The sequence below is a fragment of the Atractosteus spatula genome, chromosome 8 (assembly GCF_055471065.1).
Source record: "Atractosteus spatula isolate fAtrSpa1 chromosome 8, fAtrSpa1.hap1, whole genome shotgun sequence".
NCBI lineage: Eukaryota > Metazoa > Chordata > Actinopteri > Semionotiformes > Lepisosteidae > Atractosteus > Atractosteus spatula.
Window position 1 is genome coordinate 6,669,686 of NC_142713.1, and position 18,852 is coordinate 6,688,537.

Sequence of the window (18,852 nt, forward strand, 5' to 3'; positions counted from 1 at the left end):
CTTTTGGTGCCGATGACACTCTCTGAGCTCGGCGCTGTGAATGGAATGGCTTAGCAGCAGCCTGGCACCCTCAGTCCCTGGCTTATATCCAGACAGCTTTCGTCACAGGCTGGAAGGTCCCCAGGTGCTGGGCTGCAGAAGTCACCACCAAAGCCCATAGCTTTGGAAATGAAATGTACAAAATATGCAGCAAGGCGTGGCTGGGAGGGAGAAAATGGGACACATTTCACATTACAGCGGGTTCTTCATTTACTTTGCTGGATAGGATGATGTGTTCAAATCTGGAATTTAAGCGTCTTTTAATTTTTTTTAAATTCCAGCCACTCTGTTACTTCCTATTGCCTTATACAGTATGTGTTGGCAATGTGTTTACTTAGGCTAAGAAAGAGGCACCAAGATTTGCACAGGCTACAACAGCCTTAAAGCTGTCGCAGCATTGATCAACGTGTTATATCCCTTTTTGAGGAAAACAGCCCTGTGTTTTAGGCAGTAAACTTGAGATCATTAGCTTCAGCCAATCCCTTTTATACCTCCCAAATCACATCATACTCGTCCGAATGATTGCTTTAATTTGTATTTCCGCAGGTTGATAGAGATGTTAAGAGCGGACTCACTTGACCTTTTTAATTGCATACAGTGCTTCACCTGGAAACCTTTAACTCTATTTTAACTCTCAAAAAGCAAGGCCCAGATTAAAATAAAAAAAAACAACAACTTTTATTTAAAACAGCCAAATCCAAAAATCACACGTCCAGTATGAGACAAGACAGAGGATGCTTTGTTTCATTTAACCTACTTTAAAGTCTTCATCAATGAGTTTCAAAGTAGTCGCAACTGCTCCCTCCCACCTTCTCCCATCCTCTATGGAATAGAATTTTGTGAATATTTCCTTACATTTATCACGTGCTTTTCATCCCGAAGGATCTCAAGGAACTTGACATACTGTGTGGCCAGCTGCCACATCACCCTGCAGCTCAGAATTGGCTGCCCCACTGAAGCTCAGCAGGTGTGAGCCTGGCCAGTACCTGGATGGAAGACGTCCTGGAAAAAACGAAGGTTGCTCCTGGAAGAGGTGTTAGTGGGGCCAGCAGGGGACGCTCACCCTGCGGTCATTGTGGGTCCTAGTGCCCCCGTATAGTAACGGGGACTAAAAAGGCACTGTCCTTCAGATGAGATGTAAAACTGAGCTCCTGACTCTCTGTGGTCATTAAAAATCCCAGGGCGTTTCTTGAAAAGAGTAGGGGTGTAACCCTGGCATCCTGGCCCTTGGCCCTTACCAATTATGGCTTCCTAATAATCCTCATCTCTAAATTGGCTTCATTATTCTGTTCTCCTCCCCACTAATTCTACTCTTCCTCACTAATTCCTCCCCACTAATTCTGTTCTACTCTTCCCCACGCATCAGCTAACAGCTAAGCACTTTGAGTGGACTGTCCAGAAATTAAATTGGAAATTCTGGCTCAGAAACCAACACCACTTCCAGGGGCAACCTGATATCCCTGAAGCAACCTTCCAGGAGCAACCTGATATCCCAGTCATGACTAGGCCCATCCTTGCTTAGTTTCTGAGACCTGAAGAGATCAGGCTACAGGGTGGTACATAGTACTTGCCAATGATGAAGACTGATCTTAGAATAAAAGAATCCACACCAACAATGAACCAATGAACCTCTTTTTTGTCTCTTTAGTGTTTGTATCCAAAAATGGTTTGGCAATGGATTTCTATTGCCCAAAAATGTACAGTATAATATTGATCTGCCTATTTAACATTTACTAAGAATAAATTTAAAAGAATAAATGTGACTATGATTCATACCCGGGGTTTAAAAAAAATTGTATTACTTATACGTAAACAGCCTTTGCTTTGCAATTGTATTGAGTTTCACGCGGGCTGTTTCAGTTTTGCATCCTTAAGAAAATCACAAAGCTGTCATCTCTTGAGCCCCTTTGCAAAACTTTAATTTTCCGGTACTCTCTCTTTCTCACACTGTTCTCATCCACAGCACATTTTTGATTTAACAGAACAGTAATTCTACCTTGTGGAAATGAATATACAAACAGCAGTTTAGATTGGAGCTTTTAAAGATTCAATTCCTTAATTGTAGGTAAAAATAAATGATAATGTTTCTTTATTAGCCCTATACAATTTCTTGCATTAGGAATTTGTCTTTTCACATACCCCAGCTTTTCTCCATGAGACACAGACAGGGAGAGAAGCTTGGGGTCAGAGCACAGGGTCAGCCATTGTATAGCACCCCTGGAGTAGTTAGGGTTAAGGGGCTTGTTCAGGGGCCTAACAGAGTAGGATTCATCTGCCGGCCACAGGATTTGAACCAGCAACCTTCCAGTCACAGACACAGATCCTTAGCCACAGAGCCACTGCTCCGCCCTTGAAAAGAGGTGACAAAGTCACCTCTTTTTGACAGTTATTCATTTTTTCCCTTTTCTTTCTATTTAAATGTCTGCAGAGCGCACTGGTTAGAAATTTGTAGTACGGCTATGCTGTATGTACCACAGTGGGTCTCCTCCTGTTTACAGCGCTGAACTCATGTTTTATACCACTGAGGCTCAGAGGTGTGAAGGAGATTAAAATTAAAAAAAGAACAACTTGTTTTCCATACTGATACATTGTATCAAGTATTTACAGTACAACAAATAAATTGCTTAGTTCAATTTATTAATGAAGCATCTTAATGACTGGTGTCTGTGCCAGTGCATTGCTTAGGTTTCATGCTTTTACCCTTTTTTCTTTGCTATTTACCTGTTGGCTTTTGTGTTTGCTGTACATATTTATTTAAATGTTTTAATGTCTGTAGCTATTTCAAAGCCTTTCAGTGCCTCACGTTCACTTCAGTTCAATTTTTCACTCTGTGTTAAAGGTCATTAACACACCTCATGTACGAATTTGTACTGTATTTAGTGTTTTGTTACTGTAGGTCTAGGTTCATGACCAATGATTAACACCATATCGGCTGGTGACTATTATGTTTCATAATAAGTATACTAGTATGCAGTATTCAATTGAGTTTCTCTCCCTCCCTGCAGGTATTGGCTATGCTACACAAGTTATTGTAGCTCTTCTGAATTTCTATTACATCATCGTACTGGCCTGGGGCATTTTCTACTTGTGTAATTCCTTCACATGGGATCTACCCTGGTCCTCCTGCAACAACACGTGGAATACAGGTAGACTTATATTTTTGGTGGTAGACCCCTGCAGCTTCTAATATTGGGAAGATTAGGGATTAAAATATGAGAAACTCGTAGGCAAATTAAATGGGGCTTCTCAGTGGCAAGCAGTATGCAGTTGACTCAAAGAGCATAAAGTAGACCTTCCCTGACCAGAACAATCACTGAACATACCAAATTGCTGCAATTCAATTATCCTCAAGCCATGCTCAACTGGCAGCCCAGCCAGAATAGATGAGAAATCTAATATTTCAAAACCTTGAATATACGACACACTCACTACAATACATTATCAAAGCTGTTTTTGCTCGTGTTACACAACTGGTAAGACCTTGGTTCTTGCGAATTTCTCAACCTTATGGAACTCGAAATCTTAAAGTATTTCTTGGACCAGCAAAACTGAATTTGGTGAATTAGGATTCAGCCTCTTTTTATCAAATAAATCAAAATAGATTTAGTTCAACTGAGTTTTGTTCCCCCCTCCCCCCCCCCCCAAAAAGAGAAATTGTAATTATTACTTAATCCATCTTCCAAATGGATAAGAATGGTATTCGTGCCCATCCAGATACTATATGTTTAAATAAAAGTAATCTATGACTGACGTTCGTGTTCAAACAAGTGTGGGACAGGGTCATGACAGTTTGGGTCTTGAGTTTGGAGTTTGGTCTCCTCAAGTTCGCATGAGTTTTCTCCAGGTGCTCCAGTTTCATCCCACCTTATAAAGCCCTACTGTAGCTTAATAGGTATCTCTATAATGTCCCTACATGCTTGTGCTGTGTGTCCCGCAATGGATCAGATCCCATCAATCCCTGCCTGGATCCAGGATGTAGTTCCTCTTTGTGTCTGTGCTTCTGCAGTAGGCTCCAGGTTGTCCATCCCTTACCTACTCTAAACATCATTTTCATAAGGGAAGGGGTGATGAAATATCAGAATCAATGAATGAATTTCTGTCATGAGTGCAACCACAGTAGACAGGAGCGGATTAAAAATGCAATGGGATCCCTATACAGGGAGAGACACAAAGCTCACTGCACTGAGAGAGAATCGCCCTTTTCTGACCCACGGTTGTGTTCTTTTCCCAGAGACGTGTGTGGAGTTTCAGAGGAGAAATGAATCATTCAACTCCACGGTTGCTGCTAACGCTACTTCCCCTGTCATCGAGTACTGGGAGTAAGTCCTGTGTTTCACTGTTTGTGTTTCTGAGAGGGTTTGTGTGTGTATTTCAGTCAGCTACTGTACTTTGTGAGCAGGCACATAACTCAGGTTTCCTCTATGCACTAGATCTGTTTATAGGCTTTGGAATTGCTACTTGCCAATCTACAGTATGGAACACTGTTGATGATTCTCTTCAATACACACTAGGAGATACTGCTGTTGTACACTGGAGCACGGATCTTCACCAAAATTGTTTCAATCAAAAATACTACTGTATAAATCAGTGCAAATACAAGTTGCTTTGGAAGAAAGCATCAGCTAAATAAATTGATTTTCTGAACAATCCCTTTTTTCAGCAAAAGAGTTCTTATATCCTTAAAGTGTCCAAAAAAGAGCTGCAAATATGCAATAATTTGCATGCTTTGTTTCTCATCACCTCTTTTATCACCAGTATATCAAGACCCAAGAGAAACGTATCATTCAAGTTATGGATGTTTGTTTTTTAGAAAAATAAAGCACACAATTTCTGGATATTGATTAAATGCTTTGCCATCTTTTTTGATTAACTGGTAGATTGATTGCTCACGACTGACCGTGATAGACTTGAGTCACGCTGACCAGGCTCACACCTGCTGAGCTTCAGTGGGTTGCCAGTTGTGAGTTGCAGGGTGATATGGCTGCTGGCATATTAAGTTATATAGTAAGCTATCAGTGGGCTCAGTAGACTTCTTTCTTGCCAATCCAGGATCAAATCCAGCAATTTATTTCATGTGTGTAAACAACCCTAGTTTGGTGAATTTCATCACTGCACCAAAATGACTTACAACTGTCACCAAGAGGCACCAGGGTAAAGATTTTACTATATTCACTCTGACACTCCTATTACTAATCACAGCTGCTCAACGGAGGCAAGAAAATGGGAATGTTCTTCTGATTACAGAAGAAAGCAAATGTTTTTTTTACTTAAAGTCAAATAAAGGTCTCATGCAGGATAGTCATCACTTTGGTTGTCTTGTCTTCAATTTGCACTGTATTCTTTCTCCATTTTGTATCTGTTCAAAGGAATCGGGTGCTGAGGATATCCTCAGGGATAGATCACATTGGCGTTCTTCACTGGGACCTTTCTCTGTGTCTTCTAGCAGCCTGGATCATCTGCTACTTCTGTATATGGAAAGGAGTCAAGTCCACAGGAAAGGTCAGTTCTAGCAATGACTCCAGCAAACTGCCCAGGTTCAGATTACAATCATTGAAATATGTCGGGCAAAAGGAGAATCTTTTTGCTTTTAAAGATTCATTCACAAAGTTTCTGCTTTCCCTCTCTTTTCTACTTTTCAACGTGGAATTCACCTTCACTTGCTCCTTTGCAGCCAACATATGCAGACCCAGCTCCCCGCTCAGCATATGTTTGTGTTTCTTTTTTGTTCTTAGTGTTCATGGTTTCTGGCACACAATTCCAACAAAACAGCCTATCTGTCACTAGCTTTAATGCGTAACTGAAGTATATACCAATACAATCAGTCTGGAACAGAGATAATAATAATTCCTTACACTTATATAGCACGCTTCTGGACACGCCATTCAAAGTGCTTTATAGGTAATGGGGAATCCCACTACCACCACCAATGTGCAGCCCCCACCTGGATGATGCAATGGCAGCCATAGTGCACCAGTACACTCACCACACACCAGCTCTCAGTGGGGAGGAGAGCAGAGTGATGAAGCCAGTTCATAGATGGGGATTATTAGGAGGCCATGATGGGAAATTTGGCCAGGTCACCTGGGTTAACACTTCTACTCTTTTCAAGAAACACCATGGAATTTTTAATGACCACAGAGAGTCAGAACCTCGGTTTTACATCTCATCTGAAGAACGGCACCTGTTTTACAGTGTAGTGTCCCCGTCACTATATTGGGACATTAGGACCCACATAGACAGCAGGGTGTGCACCCCCTACTGGCCCAACTAACACCTCTTCCAGCTTCAACCTTAGTTTTTCCCAGGAGGTCTCCCATTCAGGTATTGACCAGGCTCACACCTGCTGAGCTTCAGTGGGGCTGCCAGTCATGAGTTGCAGGGAGATATGGCTGCTGGATGGAAGATGAATGGAAGAGACGAGACAGAAGCAGATCTCATCTCAACCTGTAATGTATGCGCTGTCCTCCAGGTGGTGTACTTCACTGCTACCTTTCCCTACTTCATGCTGATCATCCTCCTGATTCGAGGTGTGACTCTACCCGGGGCTGCTGAGGGAATCAAGTTCTACCTTTACCCAGACCTTGGACGTCTGGCTGACCCTCAGGTGAGGACCGCTTTCCCTTGTTGTGCAAACTGTTTCCACACTTGACAGCAAAAGCGACTCGTGTTGTCATTTATGTCATGTAAAAAAAATGGTTCTGACAAGGAAAGAGTGGATATCAGCTCTGTAAAGGCAACTGCAGCTTGGGTTGCTGCCGGAGTTGGAATAAACTGCCCCAGTGACGTGGTTGTCCTGTTTCTTTTTCATGGAGAAAGGTTCTTAGATTCCTGTCTCGGCTTTGGGCAGATGTGACCCAGCGAGGGGGCTAGCTTTTCAAATATGTGCTCTTTCTCTTTCGTCTCTGTGGTCCCAGTGTTTTGCTCAGTGGTAAAGGTCTTCCTAGCGCAAGACCTGGCTGTGAGATGCATTGTGTGGCCAGCTGGGACAGATTGACCAGGTCCATCTGTAACTCTGCCTGGCAGCCCACAGAGGAGGAAGGTCCCACAGTGTAGAAAAATATTGTTTCCATCGGGGGCCAATTGACTGACTGACTCCCACATCTCCCTGGTGTTTCAGTCGTTTATTTTCACTGCTATCGCTCTCAGTTCAGTGTATCTTATAGCAAATAAATGTCCCCTCTGTTACTCCTAGGAAGGCACATTCTTTTGAAGAAGAGAAAGTTGTTTTTTTGTTTACCTGATATGTATTAAAAACAAAATACCAAAGGGTAATGCCCCCTTTCTTTCTGCTTTCTAATATTTTGAAATAAAGCTATTCCATCCATCTTCTGCTTCTTTCAATTCAGTGTCGTGGAGACTATCCCAGCAAGCAACGAGCGCAAGGCAGGATACACCCTGGACGGGACGCCAGTCCATCGCAAGGCACACACAGAGAGAAACACAGATATGCACACACTAACACCTAGGGCCACTTTTCCCAGAAGCCAATTCATTGGCAGTATACTTATGGACTTATGGACTATGTGAGGTAAACTATGTGACCACATGGAGAACATATATAACACGCCAGGTCTAGAATTGAACCCAGGGCTCTGGGACCGCTAACCACTGCACCGCCATGCCACCCAGAGAGATAAACAATAGCTAATTCATAATGCCGTTTCATTTAAGACACCATAGTCCTGAAAGTTGCTCTTTGAAAATGATCTATCTTCAGCCCACCCACATATATCGTATTGTGTCGGAGCCTGTTCTTGCTGACAGTCTTCTTGATAATATGGTCATACCCATTGCTGAATCAATGACCAATTGAGTTAATCTTCACCTGAAGAAGACCAAACAGCTGAAACACATTACTTCTTTCTCCTTTTCAGTGTGGAACCTTTTTCAGTGAACACTTGCTGAGGCAGTTACAGTACCCATTCACACCTCTGTCCGTTAGAGTCATGTCAGCTCTGGGGCTGGTCTGATTAAATACCTTAAGGGCTATAGTAAATTAGTATGAAAAGTCAATGCATTTTCTCTTTATAAAAAGGCAACCAGTTCTTGAACTGGGAGGAAGCATGGGTGAATGACATTTCCTGTGGTAAAAAAATCATGGACAAAATTGCTTTAGACTCCCCAGCTCAAAAGAACATAATCACTGACCCTTCCTGGGAGGAGACCAGACATGTCCTGGTATCGTTACCCTTTTAGCAATTCAAAACACAAGTGCTGAATAGAACATTTTTAATTTTCCTTGTCCTATACCTTAAAACTGAAGGAAAACACTGGGAAAAGCTTAATGTATAATGTTTCCAACAGCTGGTTGGTGCCGATCACTTTTCAGGATAACCATATGGAAGCACTGAGTTCTCCTTTGGTGCTCGTCTTTTTCACACACGTTGGCTTTTGGAAGGTTTGAAGAACAGTGGGCAAACAGGAGTGTATGAAAGAGTTTTGAATGGAGTGACTTGACTTTTGTTGTTGTTGGATATGCTGGTGGAAGAGACACTGCTTTTGGAGAAGACTGAGTGGAATTACTGTACTGTATACAGTATGTCACCGAGTGGAATTCTTTAGACGTGTAGATGAGATGAAAATTGTACTGAAATGGCAAAGTCCTTTCATTGTATGCTCACACATACCTCAGCTTTGTCATATCTGGTGTTTGGGTTGGCCAAGAGAGAGGCCCTCTGTAATTCTTTCATTGTGGTGTAGGCTGAGCACGTGGCACTTCAGAGCAAACGAAATCGACTGAGGGTGACTGATGTTTGATGTCCAAAATAGCAGGATCCTAAGGAACACAGGAAACAGACTTGGTGCAGAGCTTTTTCAGCTGCAACCTTTGCCTTTGTTGGGCAGTATTCCAGAACTTGCCGTCCCTCTGTGCGTAAGTTCTGTCAGCCTCCAGACAGCAGGGTGGTCAGCAATGGGATACAGTGCAATTATCTGGTACATTATGTGCTGCTTGCTGGAGTGAGTGTACTTTGAGACACTCAACATGAAGTTAACCGAGAGGCTTTCATAGAAAAAGGGCCCAGTGCTTTATACTTGCATTTTTCCAGGAGAATATCTTGCTTTACTTGGATTTCCAGACTGGATTGGATTTTAATCCCCAGAGAATAGAAATACTCAAACAAAGTTGTCTATGATTAACATGGGAGATGGTTTTGCCCAATAACTGCTGGTGACTTGGTCTTCTATCCTTTGAATTTTCTTATGTGACTCTATGTCTTGACTGAGTGTCTTCCCTGCTGTCCTTGTTATTTTGCAGTCCTACGCTCACAGAGAAGATGTCCAGGGGCTGTATATACTCTTTCTTAAATGTGATGAGTCGTTTTGATTGATATCAGTGAAGTTGCCCTTATTTCTTTAAATTGTACTGATTTCAGTGACAGCACTGTCATGCTATCTGCATTTTCTTTTTTACTTAGTAAGAGTTAATTAATGGTTAATTGCTTGTTTTAGCATAACATTAATCCTTTCATAAATATCTTCTGAACAGTCATTTCAAATCCCAGATATACTGTACTTTGTGTTATGCTGAGTGTTCACAAATCTTAACTGGTCTCTTAAGGTTTCTTTTGTAGAACAAAGCTATACGCCTATACCAGCCTAGAACTGATTTAAGATTTCTTGTACATTAACAAAATTCATAGAAACAACACCATTTATGATTGTGTTGCACATTGGCATAATGACATAACATATTTTTTAGTGACAGAAACTAATGTTATCTCTTGCACCAATGTGCCTGTAATTGTTCAGAGTCTGCTCCTTCGTAATTTTCAGTGCATATAATGGGAAGAATGATTTTTATGTCTAGCAGACTGGTGCTAAATTCCAATTAAACTTCTATAAGATGTAAATGCTGTCCCATGCTTCCTTACACTTTAAAATGGGATCCAGAAACGGAGATTCGGGTGGCTAATTCTTTGAACTTGCTCACTCGGGGAGAAAGCAGAGCCCTATAATCCGGACATTACTGGTTCGACCCTGAGCAGTGTCATTATCTGACTGGGATTCCCCAAGTCTTGGTCCAAAACAGAGCTGGTGTGGTCTTTTCATGGTTTACTGAGACTTTGTTATGGTTAACTGCACAACAGCTACTCCAGAGGCCTAATGGCATCTGCAGGCTTGTAGTGATAGCAGTAAGAGATGTTCTGGTCCTCCAATCAGTGCTCACTCTTCTATACAGCACAGTGGAACTTGCAGTGCGTCAGACTGTGAATAGCTTGACAGTTGGGCCTTGGTCACACTGCACACTACAACTGTATTGATTACTAACTGACATTTTTTACAAACTGGGAGGAAGTACAGCAGGAAGTACTGATGATAATATTGGTGTTACGAGGAAAGTTCAATTCGTTTTTAATTCTTAGAGCTTTCATTTTGGGGTTGAAGCATAGCTCGCTCGCAGTCACTGGTGTGAACATGTGCTGTCTCTTCAGCATCTCAATGCAGAAGTTGGGAAAACAAAGGCACTGCTCATGTAGTCCAGACTGCAGACACCCAGTGGAAAAACCCTGTTTGGCTCAGTGTGGCGGGGAGCACGGGAAGCCAGGTTTTGTATATGGGGAAAAAAAAAAGGCAGTTCTGTCATAGTAATGTGCACAGCCTGTGAGATTTCTTGGAATGGCCTCTTGTCTTTGAAAAAAAGCAAATAATTGGTGGTTTGTTTCATTCGTTTGCGCAGTCGTGCTAGTGTCCCCAAGAGCTCTTGGTACTGTAATGCTGAAAGTGGAGGGATGAGTTCAAAGTCAGGACAAGTGGCCTTTGTCCACCTGGAAGTCCATCCACAGAGCAGAAAGACCGTGCAGCTACATTTAGCACCCTGTGCAACAGGGGTTATGTTCTGATGCCTAGTATTCACTTGGGGGTGTTTAAAGAAGTGTAATTGGTCAGAAAATAGAAAGTAGAATTACTGGAAATGTGCAGAAGTCTTTAAATACCACTTTAGCGAAACAGCGAAAGTTTCTTTCAAGTAACACATTTGTCCATCAATCTGCAGAGGTGACGTAATATGGTATCCCTCTATTTGAAAACACTTATTCTCAGTCCTAGGAAATCCTGCACAGCTCAGTATTGTTCATGACAGAGTTTTGATAAAGGACCAAGGTTTGAAGGGCCTGGAGCTTTAACTACTCTTTTGTTCCCTTAAAATGAGTGCTCTGTCTATTTCTCTGCAGCTTTGTGGAAGTGTATTGAATTTCCCAATGCTGCTCTGTCTGGCTCCTACTTGGAGACACAATATTCACATGCATACGCAAAACACAACCCAACAAACAACTTAAGGAGGGTTGCCATCTAAGCGCAATCACATGTTCTTCTTTGCTTGATTTTTCAGGTGTGGATGGATGCAGGGACTCAAATTTTCTTCTCCTATGCCATTTGCCTGGGGTGTCTCACTGCTCTGGGGAGCTACAATAAATACAGCAACAACTGCTACAAGTAGGAGACTTGGAAAACGCACAACACAGAGATGGAGTCTTTTAATGCCCCTCACCTAGGATTGCATAGGTCACGTCCATTCTGTTTTATGGAAAACGAAACACAAAATCTCAATAGTGGTGTTTGGAGTGCTGACTTAGACTGCAAATCATCCACATCATTACACACGGGATATAAGTCTAATTTCAGTCTCTCTCATTTGTCAGAGAATTAGAATTAAACGCAAATACGATAATAGCTTCATTAGCTTTAAACGATTCTTTGTCCATGACTCATTGTCACTATTTGTACAACATTTGGTTGATCTGAGCAGTTGAATGAGCAATGTTAAACTTAACTGCTGAGATTTCAGCACTTTGTTTTCTTCACTTACAAACGTCCTGACATCATTTTAATTATGTTCCCTACTACTTAAATTACAATTTTGCATAGGGTGTTCTGTATATGTTTAGAACATTTAAATATCACTAGCATGTTATACAGTAGATGTTTTCAAACATTCTCTGTGGGTTTTGTTATGTAAGTGAACCAATTTCTTGTTTATTACAGAGACTGCCTAGCCCTGTGCTTTTTAAACAGTGGAACAAGCTTTGTCGCTGGGTTTGCTATCTTCTCGATCTTGGGCTTCATGTCTTATGAACAGCAAGTGCCAATTTCAGAAGTTGCTGAATCTGGTAAGCAGTCACCCGAAAGAAAAAACACAGAATTGGAATCTATTAAAAACAGTGACATGTTGAACTGTCTGGTGGCCCATGTAGATACAGAAAGGATAACGGTGGCATTAACTTGGGTTATCCGGCAGATATTTTAGACCTTATCTTAGTGTGTTCAGCCACTTATCTTCTAGAGGAAATTGCAGATTAAGAAAGAATTCCATGGGAACATCTTGTGAGTTAGAACTAGGAAGGGAAACCAAAAAAACTCCTTGACAATTGAGCTCAGATACTGCATGTTTTGTTAATGGCCATGCTGCACTACTGCCTACATATACATAAAATATAACCGTTGAAATATTGCTATGTCTTGGTACAAACTACAAGTCTTCTTATGGAAACACTCTGAAAGGTGTTGAAGAGCAAAACATTGAAATATCTCTTCTGACTGCAAGAATACTGTAACTCAAGATCAACTAATTGAATAAAGCAATCTTCACACTTTAAAAGCTGATGCCCTGACACTGTCGCATCCAAGATAAAACTGTTTTCAAGTGGCGAAGAGTTCAGTTATTGGATAGGCCCACTGAAGCGTAAAATCCAATTTATTTCCCCGAGCACACGGTACCGACAGAACGGGACTCCTGTTCATTCTGGAATGGGCTCTCCTTGCAACCATTTACTCCCAGGGTATCCTCATGCTGAAGGGCCCAGATCAAAGGCAGGATAGTTCTGGGGCCATTTTCTTTCTGATGACTGCAGCTGTATCCTTCCTGCTTTTCCTCTGCCCAGGTCCCGGTCTGGCCTTCATCGCCTATCCTCGGGCTGTCTCCATGATGCCTTTCTCCCCCGTCTGGGCCTGCTTCTTCTTCATCATGATTGTTTTGCTGGGGCTCGACAGCCAGGTGAGATGCCCACTAGGTGCCCAAGAGGCATTTGTTTCGGACGTGATATATTTGTCCTTGATACTTTTCCTAATTTCACCTCACTGCTCGTGCTTGTTCATTTTGCTGCTTTTAAAGCCATAGATTCTTTCATTTAAGAAGACGTTAAGGTTTTTTTGAAAGTTGGGCATATTCACAATTTCAACATGAATTATCTTATGTAATTCTTATGTTTTTCAGTGTGGATACTGTTTTAGGGTATTGCTAACATCACTCAAACTGTAGCATCCGTCTTCGTGACATTAAGTTAAGGCTGACGCCCGAGCTCCTCGGTTTACCTAATGGGAGTGAAACGTCGTTCATTGCCATAGCATCCATCTACAGAATGTCACTTATCCCAGTGAGGTTCACGTCAAGTCAGAACCTGCCCCAAAAAACACAGGGCTCAAGGAAAGGACTGAAGGCACACAACTGCTTGCCTTCTGAATGGGACACCAGTCCATCAGATAACCACAAAGAAAGGGACAGAATAACCAATCAAGTCTTTGAGGGGAGGTGGGTTCAACAACAAAGTATGCATGTCCCTCACAGGCAGTTACTCAAAGCCCACATTGAGCGCAGAACCCCCGCCGCTTGTCCAAAGTTCACCTTCAAAAAATGCTGTGCATCTTGGGAAGACGCTCTGCGCAAGTGCAGTCTGACAGCAGGCATGGAGAGCCTCCTGGGAGTGACCCCTTGCTTGCTTCCCTTGACCGATAAGTGGTACATTCTGAGCGCGTCATTAGCAGTCGAAGGCATGGACTCACTTTGTGTTCATCCTGCGCGTGGCGATGGAGCTCATCCCTCTGTTTGGTACCCCATGCAGTTTGTGTGTGTGGAGAGTCTGGTCACGGCAATGGTGGACATGTACCCATCAGTCTTCCGCCGCAGACACCGGAGAGAGCTCTTCATCTTAGCCGTGGCTGTGGTGTCCTTCATCATGGGCCTCATCATGCTCACTGAGGTAGGGTCCTGCTTGCCTCTACTAGAGAAGCTACTTGCCTCCAAGCGTAAATAAGGCAAGAGGTAGTCTGTGTCCCTGTGAGCTTCTCTCTAATTGTTCTGACTTCTCTCTACGTTGCAAAATACGCTAAAAGCTGCTTTTTGAGTTTCGTGTCATGTATAGTAACTTGAGGGGGTAATGTATAATGGAGTTCATTGATGATCATTTCGGAAAACTTCATCACCTGTTCTTGAGGCTTAGTTTCATTTGAGAAAAGCACATTACTTGTTGAGGTATTTGTATCTCCCGAAATGCATTTTTTAAAAGTGAATTGCTGCTGAATTTATAAATGTCTGCTGTAAAATGATGGAAACGTCTGGAAACCTAGTTTTTCTGGTTACATTGTATTCATCCATCCTGGTCCAGTAGTGACCGTGTGTCTGCTGAGTTTTGTTCCAGCTGGGCCCTTAATCACTAGTGCTAATTAGTGTCTGAAACTGCCTGCTTGCTCAGCACTTAGTGGTTTCAAAAACATTGAAGTTAAGGTACAGTGTAAACAACAAGCTCTGCACACCAAACTTTAACAGTCTCTCCTTTACTTGCAAATTATGCCTTTGCCTTAAACAGCTCTTAATAGATGATCAGTCCGTGACGAACAGCAACAGGTGTGAATGACACCGTATCAGACAGCTCCCAGAGAGTCAATGATTTTCCTCCTGCTTAAACCCAATTTGTTATATTTCAGCTAACACTCCGGAGCGGCAGCAGTCCTGAAACCCGCCAATTACTACAGGGGTTTCTACCAGTTACAGATCCCCTTCAGCTCTTTAAGAGATTAAAAGGAAAATGGAAAAAGGCCTCAAAGGGAATAGCGGAAAAAATTTGCCTGTGGTTAAGAAAATGGCTGGAAGTTACTCAGAGCCAGGACAGAGAGGCACTAGACTCGAGTATTTTTTAAACTGAGGCTTGGGTGCAAAATAAAACCTCGCTTAAACAAACAAGCAAGCAGAGCAAATAGCACAGGTGATTAAGGGCCCAGATGCAACAAAAAGCAACATAAACAGGAGTACTCCAGACCCAGTACTGAGAACCATAGGGGATTATGCTACAGCAATTAAAGTTATTCCATTTTATTGCCCAATATCTGTGTATGTTGGATTTCTTTTGCAATTCCTGCTTCTGCTACACTGATGTGTGATTCTCTTTGCAGGGAGGAATGTATGTCTTCCAGTTATTTGATTACTATGCAGCTAGTGGGATGTGTCTCCTCTTTGTGGCAATTTTTGAAACTGTGTGCATTGCGTGGGTTTATGGTGAGTGTTTCACTGCGTTGCACTATGTGGGAATGTGTAAAAAAAAAAATATTCGAGCAAAAGGAATTATTTTCAAGGGGGAAATCTGAGCTTCCCGCTCCCGCAGCACTTTTGGACATTTTTCCGGGGCAGAACACAAATTCCACTCTTTTTGTTTTAAAGGGGGAAATATTGGACCCCAGCGTTAATACTGCAGGTTATCTCAGTCTATAACACTTTCACTAGCCTTGATAATTAGGTATACCTCCATTTGTAAAACCCAACCAAAACGATCCCTTGAGTCCATGGTTTTGAAGGGGTGACATTATTCCAGATGTGCTGTATTAGAGATGTACTGTATCTCCTCTTCAAGGATAAATTAGTGGTGATGTGCATTTGGCCTGGCAATTTTCAGGAGAGTAGTATCTCTTCTGATTCCTTTGGGGATGTTACAGAAAAAAATTGTATTAATGAATAGAATCACCCTGTATTTACAGTTCATTCAAGTTAAAATATGCATTGTATTAATTCACAGTTTTATCTTCCACTCTATTATTAACAATTAAAAAAAATGTGTTACAAAAAGTCTTGTGTCATAATTTGGTTGTGTCATTCTAATACATTTACTTTTTCTTGTTTTTAGGTGCAGACCGTTTCTATGACAACATTGAGGACATGATTGGTTACCGGCCCAGTTCGCTGATTAAATACTGCTGGTTGTTTTTCACCCCTGCAGTCTGTTTTGTGAGTATGCTCTGGAGCTTGGCTCAATTTTACTGTACAGCTATACAAACCTATGCCTCTGAACTGCTTAACAAAAAGAACAGATCTTCAGTCGTGGGTGATCATTTCTGCACATCTCAGAACATTTAAAAAATCAATCAACCTAACAGTTCTTGGTTTAACATTTAATGAACGAGCAAAAACCAATCTTCAAGACCATTGTCAGTGTGCTGGGTAGCATTTTAATGAACTCAGAAATTATCAAAATTATGGTATACTGTAGAAACTCTGAAATCTTTGCCTTTTGTCAGTATGTCTGTATAGACATACAGTACAGTATGTAGCTTTTTTGAGAAACCACAGCTAGAGTTCATCCACTGGCAGGAGGTTTCATATCAAAAGGAAGGAACTAAAAAAAATCTTTCAAAAAACATGAAACCATTGTGTCTGATGGTGAGCAACTGGGGAAACCATTTTGGTAGAAAACGTCATAAAATGTCAATATGAACAAATCTCACAGCTCCCTTTCTCAGGACAATAATATGTAGATGAGGTCAGTATTTTCTAACCTAAAACTAAACAGTTAGCATGGTTGTGGGTCACTCTGCAATGGATAAGTATTGGAATTTGAGTGGGGATAGGAGGTTATGTACTCTCTACTGTCCATTTATCACTACAGAAAGTGGGATAAGATCTGCCTGACGACCACCAACAGCGAGCACGGACTTTGCTTAAAACCAAATAAGAGACCAAGTTAGCCAACCTACCAATAAGTGGTTTGAAATAACCTGGAGCGTTCTTCTCTTTTTCCAGGGTACTTTTGCTTTCTCCCTTATCAAGTACACACCTCTGAAGTACAACAATGTGTATGTTTACCCATGGTGGGGGTACGGCCTGGGCTGGCTCTTAGCCCTCTCCTCAATGGTCTGTATCCCACTGTGGATTATCTTCAAAATCATCACCACAAAGGGCACTTTCCGACAGGTAAGGACAAGAAGAGATGTGATCGAAGTCAAATTGCCTGGACGTGTCTCAGCGGATCCTTGGCTCATGTCTTTGAGCATAAAAATGACCCTTGAAATACCATGTCACTCAGAAAGGTTTAGAAAAGAGTATCAAAATATTTTGTGAACGTAGTGTAAAAAGGAAATATATACAGAAGTATAGATTTAAATGCGACACCAGACATTCGTTCTTGCTTAAGTATGGCAAACGAAAAAAAATTGCCATGCTTAAGCAAGTTTTAGATGTCGAAATTTCAATATTTAAAGTCAAAATTTCAAAATTGAACCACACCCTTGCTTGGAGAAGGGAAAGTGAGCAAAAATAACCGAATAAACATTATCAAGCCAAATAAGCAACAGGCCGTACTTATTTCTCCTTTATTCTGCCTTATTCTGTACATGTAATTCATCAATGTGAAGAAACTGCTATCCCTGATTCATTGACTATTATGGTGGTATCATCAATTCTACTTAATCTAAAAAGAGGTTTTCCATCGATCAGTGTATTCATTCAAACATTACATTAACACGTGCATCATGTTGAGAAATAATTATGTATTTCATTCAGGATGAGAAAATAATGCTTTTTTCTTTGCCTTAGTGTGGCAAGGCAGTGTCATAAAGATATATGGGGCCCCACATTAAGGCACACACGTTTATGGATGTAAAACGTGAGAATTCAGTGAAAGAAATACCTCACTTGGAAATAAATCACCACTCAGGTGCTTCTCCTTTCACTAAGAGTATTAAGGAGGCTCCCAGAGAGGAGATCCTCAGCCTGCACCTACACTCAGAAGACAGAATCGTGATAGCGACTGCTTCCTTGTCAGAGAAGTCAAGGCTGTGCAAGAGAAACTGTTTTTTTTTATGGCTGTGTTGTAAAATGGCCAAATAGGACCATCCAGGTTGAATAGGGCTCTGTCAGGCTCTGACAAACGCTGTTTCGGAGGAAAAGAAAATGAAAGACCCTCCAAAAACGCAGAGTCAAAGATCAAGAAGCGTGGGAAAAGGCATATTCCCGCTTAAAACTGTGGCGGGCTATTGGCTTGGGAAACAGCAGTGAGCAGAGGCGAGCTTGAGAATTCATGGGAAGGAACCTCGATTAGTAGAGGCAGCAACCGAGTGAGAAAATTCTCCAGTACGAGAGTTGGGTTAAAAAGCAGGATTGTCTTCTGCACTATGTGAGGAGTAGCTGGCAGAGGCTTTACAGAGCAACGATAGGAGGACAGCTCTGTAGGTAGATGACCAGTCAGAGACCCAATCAAGACAGACTGTGGATCCATTGAGGAGAGATGCGAGTGGAGTTTATTTTTTGGAATAAATGAGTCACGCTGTTAGTGCTGCTACACCACGTAATTGAACAAAAGCAACAATAAGAGTGGTGGAGAATGACTTTGAACGGACAAGTGAACTGGAAAGGTGGTGTCAGTCAAGCATGCTTCATATTAATGTAGATAAAACCAAAGAACTGGCTACCTGTGATAGTAGTACCTTATATTCTCAGCCTCTTCCCCTTATTAATCAGCTTGAGGAGGTTGGCCAGTGTCTTAGATACTGAGGAACAGTAATAGATAAAATTTTAAAATTGGCAGAGAATACCAATTAATTAAGAAAGGTAGTTAGCATATATTTTTGCTCTGGAACCTGAAGGGGTTTGGGGTGAGTCAAAACATTTTAGCGAGAGTTTATAGAGCGTTAGTAGAAAGCTGCTTATTTTTGGTATCACGGTGTGGTATGGCAGCCTGAGTGTTAAGAGTAAAGTACCATGGGCCAGAATTGTTAATATTGCTAGTAAAATAAATTGTCGTCCACAGAAACAGATTAAAGACCTGTATTATATTT

At 41.7% G+C, this 18,852-nt stretch overlaps 1 protein-coding gene across 4 annotated transcripts in view; it reads left to right on the top strand.

The window, feature by feature from the left end:
* slc6a13 (solute carrier family 6 member 13) overlaps nucleotides 1–18,852 on the top strand; it is a 47,009-nt gene that overhangs the window by 15,013 nt on the left and 13,144 nt on the right. For all 4 annotated transcript variants that reach the window (XM_088923568.1, XM_088923567.1, XM_088923565.1 and 1 more), the window contains exons 4-14: nucleotides 3,045–3,185; nucleotides 4,271–4,358; nucleotides 5,406–5,538; nucleotides 6,509–6,643; nucleotides 11,369–11,472; nucleotides 12,022–12,146; nucleotides 12,918–13,030; nucleotides 13,875–14,012; nucleotides 15,202–15,304; nucleotides 15,927–16,027; nucleotides 16,820–16,990. In XM_088923568.1, coding sequence (XP_088779694.1) covers nucleotides 3,045–3,185; nucleotides 4,271–4,358; nucleotides 5,406–5,538; nucleotides 6,509–6,643; nucleotides 11,369–11,472; nucleotides 12,022–12,146; nucleotides 12,918–13,030; nucleotides 13,875–14,012; nucleotides 15,202–15,304; nucleotides 15,927–16,027; nucleotides 16,820–16,990 — 1,352 coding nt within the window. The remainder of the gene's footprint in view (nucleotides 1–3,044; nucleotides 3,186–4,270; nucleotides 4,359–5,405; nucleotides 5,539–6,508; nucleotides 6,644–11,368; nucleotides 11,473–12,021; nucleotides 12,147–12,917; nucleotides 13,031–13,874; nucleotides 14,013–15,201; nucleotides 15,305–15,926; nucleotides 16,028–16,819; nucleotides 16,991–18,852) is intronic.